Source organism: Schistocerca piceifrons, chromosome X (genome assembly GCF_021461385.2).
Source record: "Schistocerca piceifrons isolate TAMUIC-IGC-003096 chromosome X, iqSchPice1.1, whole genome shotgun sequence".
NCBI lineage: Eukaryota > Metazoa > Arthropoda > Insecta > Orthoptera > Acrididae > Schistocerca > Schistocerca piceifrons.
The window spans coordinates 490,497,507-490,511,776 of record NC_060149.1 but is presented as its reverse complement, the minus strand read 5'-3'; the positions used below and the strand labels follow the sequence as shown (position 1 = coordinate 490,511,776).

The window sequence follows — 14,270 nt, the reverse complement described above, 5'->3', positions numbered from 1 at the left end:
ACCAACTGTCAGAGTCTAGTGGAGAGGAATCTCTAGTAGCTGTAGATGTAGGAAGTATGCAGCAGATCTCAGTAGTTACTGTGCCTAGAACAGTTGCAAAGTCGAAGAGGAAGAAGAAGGTTCTGCTGTTAGGTAGTTCTCATGGCAGAGGTGTAGGCCAGCAGTTGCAGGATGTGCTGGGGAGTGAGTACCAGGTCACCAGCATTGTGAAGCCTAATGCAGGGTTGGCTCAGGTGACTGTTAACATAGGGGGGTTATGTAGGGATTTTACTAAAGAGGATCAGGTAGTGATTGTGGATGGGGCTGGTAATAGTATTGGTAGGGAAGCAGAGTATAACATAGATGGTGACCTGGAAAAGATAGCCACTCATACTGGCAACACGAATGTGCATTTCGTAGAACTGTTTCAGCGTCACGATCTGCCTCATCTTAATACAGCCGTCAGGCGTAATAACACGAGACTTGGGGGTGCGCTGATGACAGAAAGTATGGGTCACATTTCAGTGGCGTCGGTGGAGTCTATCAGCAGGACGGGTTTCACTAGACATGGCCTGCACCTCAACAGGTATGGGAAGGGGAGGTTGGCAAAGCTTATAGGTGACAGCATAGGTGGGGTTGGTGGGATCACTCATGGGAAAATTCCTGCAGTAGTGGGTGTTAGAGCTGCACCTTTTTTAGACTGAAGTCAGCTGATAGGTATTCCTGCTTAAGGGAAGTCTCTCTAACAAGGGAATCACTTTTGACAAAGCTTAGGTATCCGAGTAATGAGGGAATTAGTATTTTTCATCAAAATATACAAGGTATTAGAGATAAAGATAGCGAACTGCTTATAGATGTTGACTCTGAAATTATTGGTATATCTGAACACTTCTTAAATAAGGAGATAATTTAGAGGCTTCCTTTACCAGGATACAGGTTGGCTGGCAGCTTTTCGAGGAGCTCTTTGCGGTGTGGGGGAGTAGCCATGTATGTGAAAAACGGCATCCCATTTGAGTCAATTGATGTTTCAAAGTACTGCACTGAAAAGGTGTTTGAATGTTGTGCAGGTGTGATTAAATTTAACGGAGCTGAACTTCTAACTATTGTTATTTATAGATCCCCAGACTCCGATTTCACAACATTTTTGTTAAAGCAAGAGGAGGTTCTTGGTTCACTTTATAGGAAATACAAAAAGTTAGTTATATGTGGTGACTTCAATATTAATTGTATAAGTGATTGTGCAAGGAAGAGGATGCTGGTAGACCTCTTTAATTCATATAATCTTATGCAAACCGTATTCTTTCCAACGAGAGTGCAAGGGAACAGTAGAACAACCATAGACAACATTTTTGTTCATTCCTCATTACTAGAAGAGCATTCTGTTAGCAAAAAGGTGAATGGCCTTTCAGATCATGATGCACAAATTTTAACTTTAAAAGATTTTTGTGCTGCAACACGTGTTAAATATAGTCATCAGTTGTTCAGGAAAGCTGATCCAGTTGCTGTAGAGACCTTTGTAAACCTTATAAAGAAACAAGAGTGGCAAGATGTTCATACCACTGATACAGTAGACGATAAATATAATGCTTTTCTCAAGACTTTTCTCATGCTCTTTGAAAGTTGCTTTCCGTTAGAACGTTTAAAACAGGGTACTAGCACAAACAGGCAGCCTGGGTGGCTGACTAGAGGGATAAGAATATCTTGTAGAACAAAGTGGCAATTATACCAAAACGTTAGAAAAAGTCAAAATCTAAATGCAGCAGCCCATTACAAACAGTATTGTAAGGTGCTTAAAAATGTTATTAGGAAGGCAAAAAGTATGTGGTATGCAGATAGAATAGCTAAGTCTCAGGATAAAATTAAAACCATATGGTCAGTCGTAAAGGAAGTTGCTGGTCTGCAGAGACAGGTCGAGGATATAGAATCAGTGCGTAGTGGGAATGTCCGTGTTACTGATAAGTCGCATATATGTACAGTATTTAATAATCACTTTCTGAATATAGCAGGTGAACTAAATAGAAACCTAGTCCCAACAAGGAATCATATAGCGCTCTTAGAAAAAAGTGTTCCGAGACAGTTACCTGAAATGCTCCTCCATGATACTGACAAGAGGGCGACTGAGTTAATAATTAAATCACTAAAGACCAAGAACTCTCATGGATATGACGTGGTATCTAGCAGAATACTGAAGTATTGTTCTACGTATGTTAGCCCAGTTCTCAGCCATATCTGTAACTTTTCCTTTAGGAGTGGTCGGTTTCCTGACCGATTAAAGTACTTGGTAGTGAAGCCACTTTATAAAAAGGGAGACATTGATAACGTTGACAATTTTAGACCTACACTCCTGGAAATTGAAATAAGAACACCGTGAATTCATTGTCCCAGGAAGGGGAAACTTTATTGACACATTCCTGGGGTCAGATACATCACATGATCACACTGACAGAACCACAGGCACATAGACACAGGCAACAGAGCATGCACAATGTCGGCACTAGTACAGTGTATATCCACCTTTCGCAGCAATGCAGGCTGCTATTCTCCCATGGAGACGATCGTAGAGATGCTGGATGTAGTCCTGTGGAACGGCTTGCCATGCCATTTCCACCTGGCGCCTCAGTTGGACCAACGTTCGTGCTGGACGTGCAGACCGCGTGAGACGACGCTTCATCCAGTCCCAAACATGCTCAACGGGGGACAGATCCGGAGATCTTGCTGGCCAGGGTAGTTGACTTACACCTTCTAGAGCATGTTGGGTGGCACGGGATACATGCGGACGTGCATTGTCCTGTTGGAACAGCAAGTTCCCTTGCCGGTCTAGGAATGGTAGAACGATGGGTTCGATGACGGTTTGGATGTACCGTGCACTATTCAGTGTCCCCTCGACGATCACCAGTGGTGTACGGCCAGTGTAGGAGATCGCTCCCCACACCATGATGCCGGGTGTTGGCCCTGTGTGCCTCGGTCGTATGCAGTCCTGATTGTGGCGCTCACCTGCACGGCGCCAAACACGCATACGACCATCATTGGCACCAAGGCAGAAGCGACTCTCATCGCTGAAGACGACACGTCTCCATTCGTCCCTCCATTCACGCCTGTCGCGACACCACTGGAGGCGGGCTGCACGATGTTGGGGCGCGAGCGGAAGACGGCCTAACGGTGTGCGGGACCGTAGCCCAGCTTCATGGAGACGGTTGCGAATGGTCCTCGCCGATACCCCAGGAGCAACAGTGTCCCTAATTTGCTGGGAAGTGGCGGTGCGGTCCCCTACGGCACTGCGTAGGATCCTACGGTCTTGGCGTGCATCCGTGCGTCGCTGCAGTCCGGTCCCAGGTCGACGGGCACGTGCACCTTCCGCCGACCACTGGCGACAACATCGATGTACTGTGGAGACCTCACGCCCCACGTGTTGAGCAATTCGGCGGTACGTCCACCCGGCCTCCCGCATGCCCACTATACGCCCTCGCTCAAAGTCCGTCAACTGCACATACGGTTCACGTCCATGCTGTCGCGGCATGCTACCAGTGTTAAAGACTGTGATGGAGCTCCGTATGCCACGGCAAACTGGCTGACACTGACGGCGGCGGAGCACAAATGCTGCGCAGCTAGCGCCATTCGACGGCCAACACCGCAGTTCCTGGTGTGTCCGCTGTGCCGTGCGTGTGATCATTGCTTGTACAGCCCTCTCGCAGTGTCCGGAGCGAGTATGGTGGGTCTGACACACCGGTGTCAATGTGTTCTTTTTTCCATTTCCAGGAGTGTATTTCTATGCCATCGGTGTTTGCTAAAGTTATCAAGAAGGTTGTATATACAAGGTTACTGGAGCATTTAAATTCACGTAATTTGCTGTCAAATGTTCAGTTTGGTTTTAGAAATGGCTTAACAACTGAAACTGCTATATTCTCTTTACTCTGTGAGGTTTTGGACGGATTAAATAAAAGGTTGCGAACGCTAGGTGTTTTTTTTTTATTTAACGAAGGCTTTTGACTGTGTTGACCACAAAATATTACTGCAGAAGTTGGACCATTATGGAGTAAGGGGAGTAGCTTACAATTGGTTCGCCTCTTACTTTAAGAACAGAAAGCAGAGGGTAATTCTCCGCAATATTGAGAGTGGTAGTGGTGTTCAGTCCCAATGGGGCACTGTTAAATGGGGCGTTCCCCAACGGTCGGTGCTGGGGCCACTGCTGTTTCTTATTTATATAAATGATATGCCTTCTAGTGTTACAGGTGATTCAAAAATATTTCTGCTTGCTGATGACACCAGCTTGATCTTGTGTGTAATATTGAAACAGTAACAAATAATGTAGTTCATGATATAAGTTCGTGGCTTGTGGAAAATAATTTGATGCTAAATCACAGTAAGACTCAGTTTTTACAGTTTCTGGCTCACAATTCAACAAGAACCGATATTTTGATCAGACAGAATAGGCATATTATAAGCGAGACGGAACAGTTCAAGTTCCTAGGCGTTCGGATAGATAGTAAGCTGTTGTGGAAAGCCCATGTCCAGGATCTTGTTCAGAAGCTAAATGCTGCTTTATTTACCACTAGAACAGTATCTGAAATAAGTGACACTTCAACACGAAAAGTAGTCTACTTCGCATATTTTCATATGCTTATGTCATATGGTATTATTTTTTTGGGTAATTCTTCTGATTCAAAAAGGGTATTTTTGGCTCAAAAACGGGCTGTTTGAGCTATATGTGGTGTAAGTTCGAGAACTTCTTGTCGACCCCTATTCAAAAATCTGGGAATTCTGACATTGCCCTCACAGTATATATTTTCTTTAATGTCGTTTGTTGTTAGCAATATTAGCCTATTCCCAAGAGTTAGCAGCTTTCACTCAGTTAATACTAGGCAGAAATCAAATCTGCATGTAGAATGCACTTCCTTGACTCTTGTGCAGAAAGGAGTGCAGTATTCTGCTGCATCCATTTTCAATAAGCTACCACAAGAACTCAAAAATCTTAGCAGTAGCCCAAACTCTTTTAAGTCTAAACTGAAGAGTTTCCTAATGGCTCACTCCTTCTATTCTGTCGAGGAGTTTCTGGAAGAGCTAAAAAATTAAGCAAATTCCAGTGTTACATTGTTGATTTTCTTCATTTAAACTTACGACTTGTCACCTGAATATGTTTTTTTATATTTCATTTTATCTGTTTCTAATATCGTGTTATAATTTCATGTATTGACTCGTTCCATGACCATGGAGACCTCTCCTTAATTTGGTCCCACGGAACAATAAATAAATAAATAAAATAAATAAACAATATAGCTACTATGCTGTTCATAGGTAGCATTCCTATTTTATATTCACTATTAGAGCTACTCTTGCATTACTCCTGTTTCATTCTGTGTTGATAACCCTGTAATAACCTTTCTAGTAGTCCTGTTGTTCCTACCACCACATTCTACTAATTCACGCTAAAACTAACTTCATAGTTATTCCTGTCTCTCTTCAGATCTCTAACCTAACTGCCCAATTAAAGGATCCGAAATTCCATGCTCTGATCAATAGAATGCCAATTTTGTTTTTGAAGATGACATCCAACTGACCTATGACAACTCTTCAAAGCTGTCACAGTGATTGATATGAATGTTTTTCACTGTATGGACCGGTTATTAATATTTTACTTATTACCACCTAGTAGCTGATTTTTGCTTAGGGAGCTACGTTCATCATATTGATGTGTGGCAAATGTGTGTTGTTCATCATTTTGATGTGTAGCAAATGTGTTATTAACTACAGGGACAGGCATAGCATAAGTGCAGATAAAGTAAACATAGTGACCTGAACACCAACCAACATTGGGAAGAGTCAAATGGCTTTAAACAACACCTACATCAATAAACCAACTACAACAACACTGAACAGCAACTAATCTTGATTGTACAACCCATTGGTGACACACAGTCATCCATCTTCCCCATGTAAATGTCCATCACCTGTAGCTCCTACTACCTACTCACACTTTCCCTCCACATGAAAACAAGCAACATATTCTTGCAGTTAAGTTTCTCAATTCACTAACATTAGTACTTTAAAGTTTACTAGATTCTGGTTTTCACTATGTCAGTCACATCAAATGTGAATGTAAAAATAACTGGTGAAGTGTAAGTAGGACTCGTGCTCTGGGGGTTTTGTACAAACTTTTTAAAGTCTATAGATGATGATGATGGTGGTGGTGGTGGTGGTGGTGGTGGTGGTGGTGGTGGTGGTGATAATAATAATCTACAGATACTCTGCAAGCCACTGTATGGTATGTGATGGAGGATACCCTGCACCACTACTAGCCATTTCCATTCATAGATAGAATGAGAGAAGAACGGTTGTCATGGTCCTTACGCACAATGTATGTTGGCGAGTGTAGGATCTTTCTGCAGTCAGGTTCAGATGCCAGTTCTCTAAATTTTCACAAGTGTTTCTCAAAGAGAATGTCGCCTTCCCTCCAGGGATTCCCATTTGAGTTCCCGAAGCACCTTCGTGTTGTTCGAACTTACCAGTAACAAATGTAGCAGCCTGACTCTGAATTGTTTTGATGTATTCCTTCCATTTGAGCTGGTACACATCCAAAAAATGTATGCAGCACTGAAGAATAGGTGGCACCAGTCTCCAATATGTGATCTCCAACTGAGGTCAACTATTTGCCTTCCCTACCATAGTTCTCACATGCTAATTCCATTTAATATTGCTTTGCAATGTTAGGCCCAGATATTTAAATGACTTGACTGTGTCAAGCAGGATGCTAGTAATATTGTAACCGAACCTTACAGATTTTTTCTTCCTACTCATCCACATTAACTTACAATTTTCAACATTTAAACCCAGCTGCCATTCATCACACCAACTGTCTTTTATCTTCCTACCGTCACTCAACTTTGACACCTTACCGTACACCACAGCATCATCAGCAAACAACCACAGATTTCTGCCCGCCACATCATTTGTGTGTACTGACAACAACAGCTGTCCCATCATACTTCCCTGGGGCACTCATAAAGATATCCTCATCTCTGATGAACATTTGCCATTGAGGACAATGAACTCGGTTCTATTACTTAAGAAGTCTTTGAGCCACACACATTATCTGTGAACCATTTGCTCATACCTTTGTTAACAGCCTGTAATGGAGTACCGTGTCAAATGCTTTCCAGAAATCTAGAAATACGGAATCTGCCAGCTGGCCTTCACCCATAGTTCACAGTATATCACGTGAGAAAAGGGCAAGTCAAGTTTCACATGAGCAATGCTTTCTGAAACCATGCCGATTTGTGGACACAAGCTTCTCAGTCTCAAGAAAGTTTATTATATTCAAACTGAAAATATGTTCAAGCATTCTGCAGTGAACCAAAGTTAGGGACATTGGTCTGTAATTTTCTGGGTCCATTCTTTTACCCTTCTTATACAATGGAGTCATCTATGCTTTTTTTCCAGTCACTTGGGACTTTGTGCTGGGTTGGAGGTTTATGATAAATGCAAGCTAAGTAAGGGGCCAATACTTTAGAGTACACTGTGTAAAACTGAATTGGGATTCCACCTGGACCTGGTGATTTATTTACATTCACATTCTTCGGTTGTTTCTCTATGCCAGGGATGTTTATTACTATGCCATCCATAAGAGTGTCTGTCCAATCGTCAAATGACGGTATATTTGCACGATTCTCCTGTGTGAATGATTTATTGCACGACAACAATAACAACAACAATAATAATAATTTAATGTGGCTCATTGGCCTGGTGCAAGTCTTTCTATTGGATACCATTTTGACGACTTGTGTCTCCCTAACATACCGCAGTTATGTGACTGGGGAAGGGGTCCTACTGTTTAGATGGGAATCCAAACCACTTGTTGCCTCTGGCAACCCCACACTTCACTCAGAGGTGTAGGTTAGATTAAAACAAAAACTGAAAAATCTGACGCCTGACCAAGCTTCACCCCCGTGACCTCAAAATTTCCATGCACACGCTTTACCACTAAACCACCATAACCACCATGACCACCATGTATATAGATAATTCTTTATTCAAGATTTCTGACACAGCTGCATGTATTTTATACTGTTCTAGTTTCCAACACAGCTGTTCATTTTCAGACCAGAGCTACAGAACATTTCAGCATTAGGAAAACATATAATGTAATAACATTAATGTGATGTATTTCGAATTGTTCTTAATAGTGCAATTAACATTTTTTTTGTTTTTAACAAAGTTGCACTGAAGTGTTTATCAAAGCAAAACCTACCCAACATTATGTGGTAACATAACACAGTATTATAACAGACATGGTGGTAATCGTATAACAGTGTGATACTTTTGACAGGTGAAACAATATTGACTGCACATACTACAAACAAGTTCACAAGTCAACAGCTGTCACTAGTTTCCTGCCATGTATGCATGCTCACGATATGTGGCCAATTGCATGTCACAGTCACAATGTAATTTGTTCACACCCACCACCACATAACAGTACATTACAGATCTTTAACTGCTAAGTAAAAGCAACAAACCTTTGTTCTTATATATTCCATTACAACACTTTGACCTAATAATTTGCATGAAACCATGTGATATGGTTAAGAAAAACATGGGAGACTGTACCAAAGTCATCTCATCATGGTAGCTCCTGCTATATGTACTGTCATCCTACAATTTTTAGCTTATTTCTGCTACATCTGTCTCATTATTGAAATTAACTGTGCACTTAAATATGTTTCATTAATACAGAAACCTGTGACACTGGCACATGCAACGGCAGAATACACACCCATTAAAGGCTGTCACACTGCAACACAAAGCATCAAAAGTACTACTCATCAAGTGACATTGTAATTCTACATTCAAAACATTAAATTATAATGCTATACAAACCCCAATGTAGTTCAAATAACATAATGATTCAATTATGATATGCCAGTAACTGCTCATCTCACAATTCTAAAGACAATATTTACTTACACCGCCATCTTCTCACAGACGATATCGAAACGGGATTACATTAATTTGGTTAATGTTAAAATAAACAGTACCCATAGCAGGGGACTAAAATAAGGGGTAACTTTGATACTGTTTCCCATACTTTTCTTAACACATATCACATGATCACATAATGGATGCAAATGATGTAGGTCAAAGCACTGTGATGGAATATGTACGAGCAAAAGTTTTCTGCTTTTACTTAGCAATTAAAGAACTATGATGTACTGTCTAGTGGTAGTCGATACAAATACATTACACAGTGACTGTGACATACTACTGGCAATGGGCCATGCGCATGGATACACGGCAGGAAACCAGAGACACCTGTTGACTTGATGTGAGCCTGAATGAGATTTTCACTCTGCAGCGGAGTGTGCGCTGATATGAAACTTCCTGGCAGATAAAGTTTTAATCTGCCAGGAAGTTTCATATCAGTGCACACTCCGCTGCAGAGTGAAAATCTCATTCTGGAAACATCCCCCAGGCTGTGGCTAAGCCATGTCTCCGCAGTATCCTTTCTTTCAGGAGTGCTAGTTCTGCAAGGTTCGCAGGAGAGCTTCTGTAAAGTTTGGAAGGTAGGAGACGAGATACTGGCAGAAGTTAAGCTGTGAGGACCGGGCGTGAGTCTTGCTTCGGTAGCTCAGATGGTAGAGCACTTGCCCGCGAAAGGCAAAGGTCCCGAGTTCGAGTCTCGATCGGGCACATAGTTTTAATCTGCCAGTAAGTTTGATGTGAACCTGTTTGTAGTACATACAGTCAGTACTGTTTCACCTGTTGAACATATCACACTGTAATACGATTATCACTATATTTGTTATAAGACTGTGTTATGTGACCCAAATATGTCGGTGAGGTTTGTTTCGATAAGCACTTCAAGTGCAGGTAAGTTAAAATCTAAAAGTGTTAATTGTGCTATTAAGAATAGTTCAGTTGTGTCATGTTAATGTTATTTCATTTCCTGATACTGCAATGTACTGTAACTCTTGTTTGAAAATGCACGACTGAGTTTGAAACTAGTCGCCAGCATAATATAAACAAAACCGTAACAGATATTTTGAATAAAGAATTATCAAATCTAAATTGCTTGTCCTTTTCCAAGAAAAATGCTAGAACTACATAAATCTGTATATAGACAGTTCATCTGCTCACCTCTAAGTTTTGAGTGAGTTTGAAAATATCAAAATATGAGACATGTATTTCCATATCTTTTGACTGCATTGTCTATGATGCTTATATTTTTTACACCACCAAGGGACAGTAGACCTCAGTATTTGATGTAAATTTCAACTTGATACCTCTATCCTTTCCTGGGAAAAAGAGGTCTTAACAGATGGACGGACAGACAGACAGACAGACAGACAGACAAACAACATATGGTGAAAAAATATTTTTAATACGATATAATTACAAATTAACATTTTCAGACTTTTTCCCTTTACTTTAACTGTGAAACCTTGCTTCTTGTCAAATTTAATGATTGTAGGTCACTGGCAAGTACCGTGCAGATTTTGAAGAGTGAGTTTGCAAGTATTGAAAATGTGACATAAATTAAAGCCAAATAATATTGTTGAACAGTCAACTGCTACTCATTCAAGACAACACAAATACAGATAATGTTTAGACTTATATAATGCACCACAAGAGGGAAATTGAACATAAGTACAAGGAGTGGTATAAAGTTTTAACTGCCCTCTCGAAAAAAAAAAAAAAAAAAAATTAAGTTAAATAATTTATATTTCATTTGTTTGGAGGTGCATATATACAGTCCTTATACACATTTAAATCCTCACATTACAGTACCACAGAATACGACAAGAGAAGCCAAAACAAAATGGTGCAGCCCATCTCCACTTTATCAATGAGCTGTGCCATTTACTTTGGGTTCTTCTAGCAATGTGCTACAGTATTGTGGCATGAGGATTTCAGTATTATGAGGACTTTAGATGTGCATCTGCAAACAAATAAAAAATTAATTGTGTAACTTTATATCACAGAGAAGATAATTAAAACATTATGACTACTTCTTGTAGGTTACTGTATGCAAATGTTAATTCTCTCTCTCTCTCTCTCTCTCTCTCTCTCTCCCTCGAAACATGGTCACCTAATGCTTTTCTGCCGTAACAACAAGCATTTTATACAAGGTGTCCCACGACTGGTCAATATTTAGGGATATGACGGGAACGTTCATTCAAAGCAAAAAAGTCTAGTAAACATGGGCTCTAAAATAAACACCTTAAGAACTATGATCACTTCATCTTTGATACAGTGTAACAAATGTCTTCTACTGTAAGCTCTTTGCTTTCCATATTTCAAAAGGTGATAGTATGGACCAAAACATGAAAAAATGTACAGTAAATACAGACTCTAAAAAGGATACCAAGAACTATGTGCGCATGTTCATATTTGCTGCTATGAAACACATCTCTTCTACTGACAAAGTGCTGTTAGCTCTTAATGTATTCATTTTAAGGCCCATCTGTACTACACTTTTTTGCTTTGAATTATCATTCCTGTCAAAATGCTGAGTATTGACCATTCCTCCTACAACACTTTGGTAGATGTAGACAGAAAACTTTTTTCAACTTAAGTTACAACATGGATAAGTGACAGTAAGAGATCAAACCTGTCATAATCACAGACGTAATCACGAGGAAATATTATTCCACAGCCCATATGATCACCTTTGTAGCATCTAGGACCAAATGGGTCACCTAGTCCACTACCAACAAAGATTTTTCCATCATCTGCGTGATAGCCAATGGAGCCTTTGTTCCAGCCTGGATGTCTATGTTTAGGATAATTCTGAAAAAATGTAAAATACTGTTATTAATTGTAAAACAAAATACATACATAATTATGAAACAACAGCACTAGATATAATCATCTGCAGCGACAAAAACAATAATGGTCATTGCTAAAGAGTGTGTGTGTGTGTGTGTGTGTGTGTGTGTGTGTGTGTGTGTGTGTGTGCAGCCCTTCCAATCCCTTAGTGATGACAAGTGTAACTGCCAAATAGTTACAATAATACATCACCAAACGTTTTTCTGTTCCATTTCAGCAGCTGAATGCAAAGTGCAAAGTCTTATGTTCCCATAACATAAAACAATGTAAGAAATATTCAACTTTTGGATCATATACATCTAAGAATATTCGTAATGTGGCCATGTAGAAGTTTATTAGACCATATGAATAATATGTTGTGGTAATAAAGTCTCATGTTTGTTCACACATCCAAATAGAGCTGATCATCAGAATATATAGCCTATTTTATTCCACATAATTACAAATGAAACTGCACTGAACACATTACTGATAATTATGATGTGTGGCTACACTGCTATACTTAATAAAATCACTATAACAGGTGACATTAATAACACTAATATGCAGGACACTGTCAGTGCTGTAACAGGGACCTGAAAGACATGTCTTCATTGCAACAGATTTCACACTAAAATTAGCATAAACCCTGTGATTAATTCTATAAAACCTCTCCTGGAAGTTCTTTCATATGATACTAACATCTTCAGAAATAAAATGCACAAAAAATTGCACCACTTTAATATCTGTGTGGCCTAGATTCAAGGGATGTAGGAACTGAAACAATAATAATATTACTGAAACCATATTATATACTTTTGTCTGGAATAAAAACAAAGCAATAACCAAACTAAAGCAGTCTGTTTCAAAGTGTACATCTACCATATAATTAAAGTGTTAAATGATAAAAGGTTGGTCGGTTGTTTCTGGGGAAGGAGACCAGACAGCGAGGTCATCGGTCTCATCGGATTAGGGAAGGACGAGGAAGGAAGTCGGCCGTGCCCTTTGAAAGGAACCATCCCGGCATTTGCCTGGAGCGATTTAGGGAAATCACGGAAAACCTAAATCAGGATGGCCGGACGCGGGATTGAACCGTCATCCTCCCGAATGCGAGTCCAGTGTATGATAACAGGGTGCACAGTTATGGAGAAGCTGTGATTAACTTCATGATAGGCCAAGATGAATATGTGACCGAAATGCAAGTGCTAAGGAGCAGAGAGAAACACTATGAAGGTATGTTGGGGTTAGATTTCCTGGGAGCTAACCATGCTCAGAACAGTGTATCAGAAACAGAATCTGATTTGGTCACCCCAATTGTCAGACTTGGAGGAATGTTAGTGCTGCTGAGGTAAAGTGCTATAGACAATGTACATTTGATTAAATGTGAGTGCATACCCCCAGGAACAGGAAAAACTCTGTATATCAACATGAAGATGCCAAAGTGCAAGAGAAGTAGTTTGTTGTTGACAGCTTTCAGTAAACGATGACTTGATAGACCGGAGGCATTGCTATGTAGCAAGAACAGTCAGCGTCATTAAAGAAGCACCTAGTGGGAAAATTGCACTTTGCAGTAAGCATTGCTAATGTGAGTAATGCAGAAGTGGAGCCACTGCAATGAACTACTGTAGCATCAGTGCCAAACATAGACCCACGAGATGTGATAGAAGTACTTACCAAGGAGCATGATGTTCAGGTAGTAAATTATTGACCACCTAATGACAGAGTGAAGAAATTAACTGACAAAGCACTTGAACCAATTGAACAAGAGCTGCTTACTAAATTAAAACAAGGAAATAATTTCACCAGTGCTATTTAGCTACTCTGATATTCTCCTAGAACACAGATAGAGACCAGTCTAACTTAAAACTGATTGGAGCCTTGAAGAACTATCCAGAAGTGATGAATGCAAAAGAACTGCAGACATTCCTAAGCACTGTGAATTTCTACTGGCGTGACATTCAGGGGTGTGCTGACACAGCATGACCAAAGACTCATTTACTGAAAAAAGGAAGAGTTTTTACTTGGCATTCCAAATGTTCGCAAGTGATGCAAACATTGAAAACAGCTTTGACAATTGCTCCCATGTTGGCTTACCTAGACTTCTCAAAACCCTTCATCCTAGCAACTGACACTAGCAGTTTTGCCATTGGGCAGTTTTATGACAGGAAGTAGATGGATATGAGCATCCAGCTTCATTTGCTTTCTGTCCTCTGAACAGAGCGGAATGCAATTACTCAGAAACTGAAAAGGAATTATGTGCACTTATGCATGGCATAAACTACAACCGATGTATCTTAGTTGGCCGACTGCTGAACATCAAGGACCCCAGCAGTACATTAACCAGATGGGTCTTACATTGAAGTGAGTGCCATTTCGAGGTAGTTCACTGACCCTAAAAACTGCAAAGCCATGTGGATAGATTGAGTAGAAAAGTCAGAATATGTTTCATAATCAGCAGGGAAGAGGAATTAATAAACAGGGATGAGGCTGAC

General features: G+C 40.3%; 1 protein-coding gene across 3 annotated transcripts in view; it reads right to left on the bottom strand.

Moving 5' to 3' along the window:
- Positions 1-14,270, bottom strand: part of LOC124723074 (SPRY domain-containing protein 3-like) — a 197,383-nt gene that overhangs the window by 44,112 nt on the left and 139,001 nt on the right. For all 3 annotated transcript variants that reach the window (XM_047248250.1, XM_047248251.1, XM_047248252.1), the window contains exon 5: positions 11,582-11,760. In XM_047248250.1, coding sequence (XP_047104206.1) covers positions 11,582-11,760 — 179 coding nt within the window. The remainder of the gene's footprint in view (positions 1-11,581; positions 11,761-14,270) is intronic.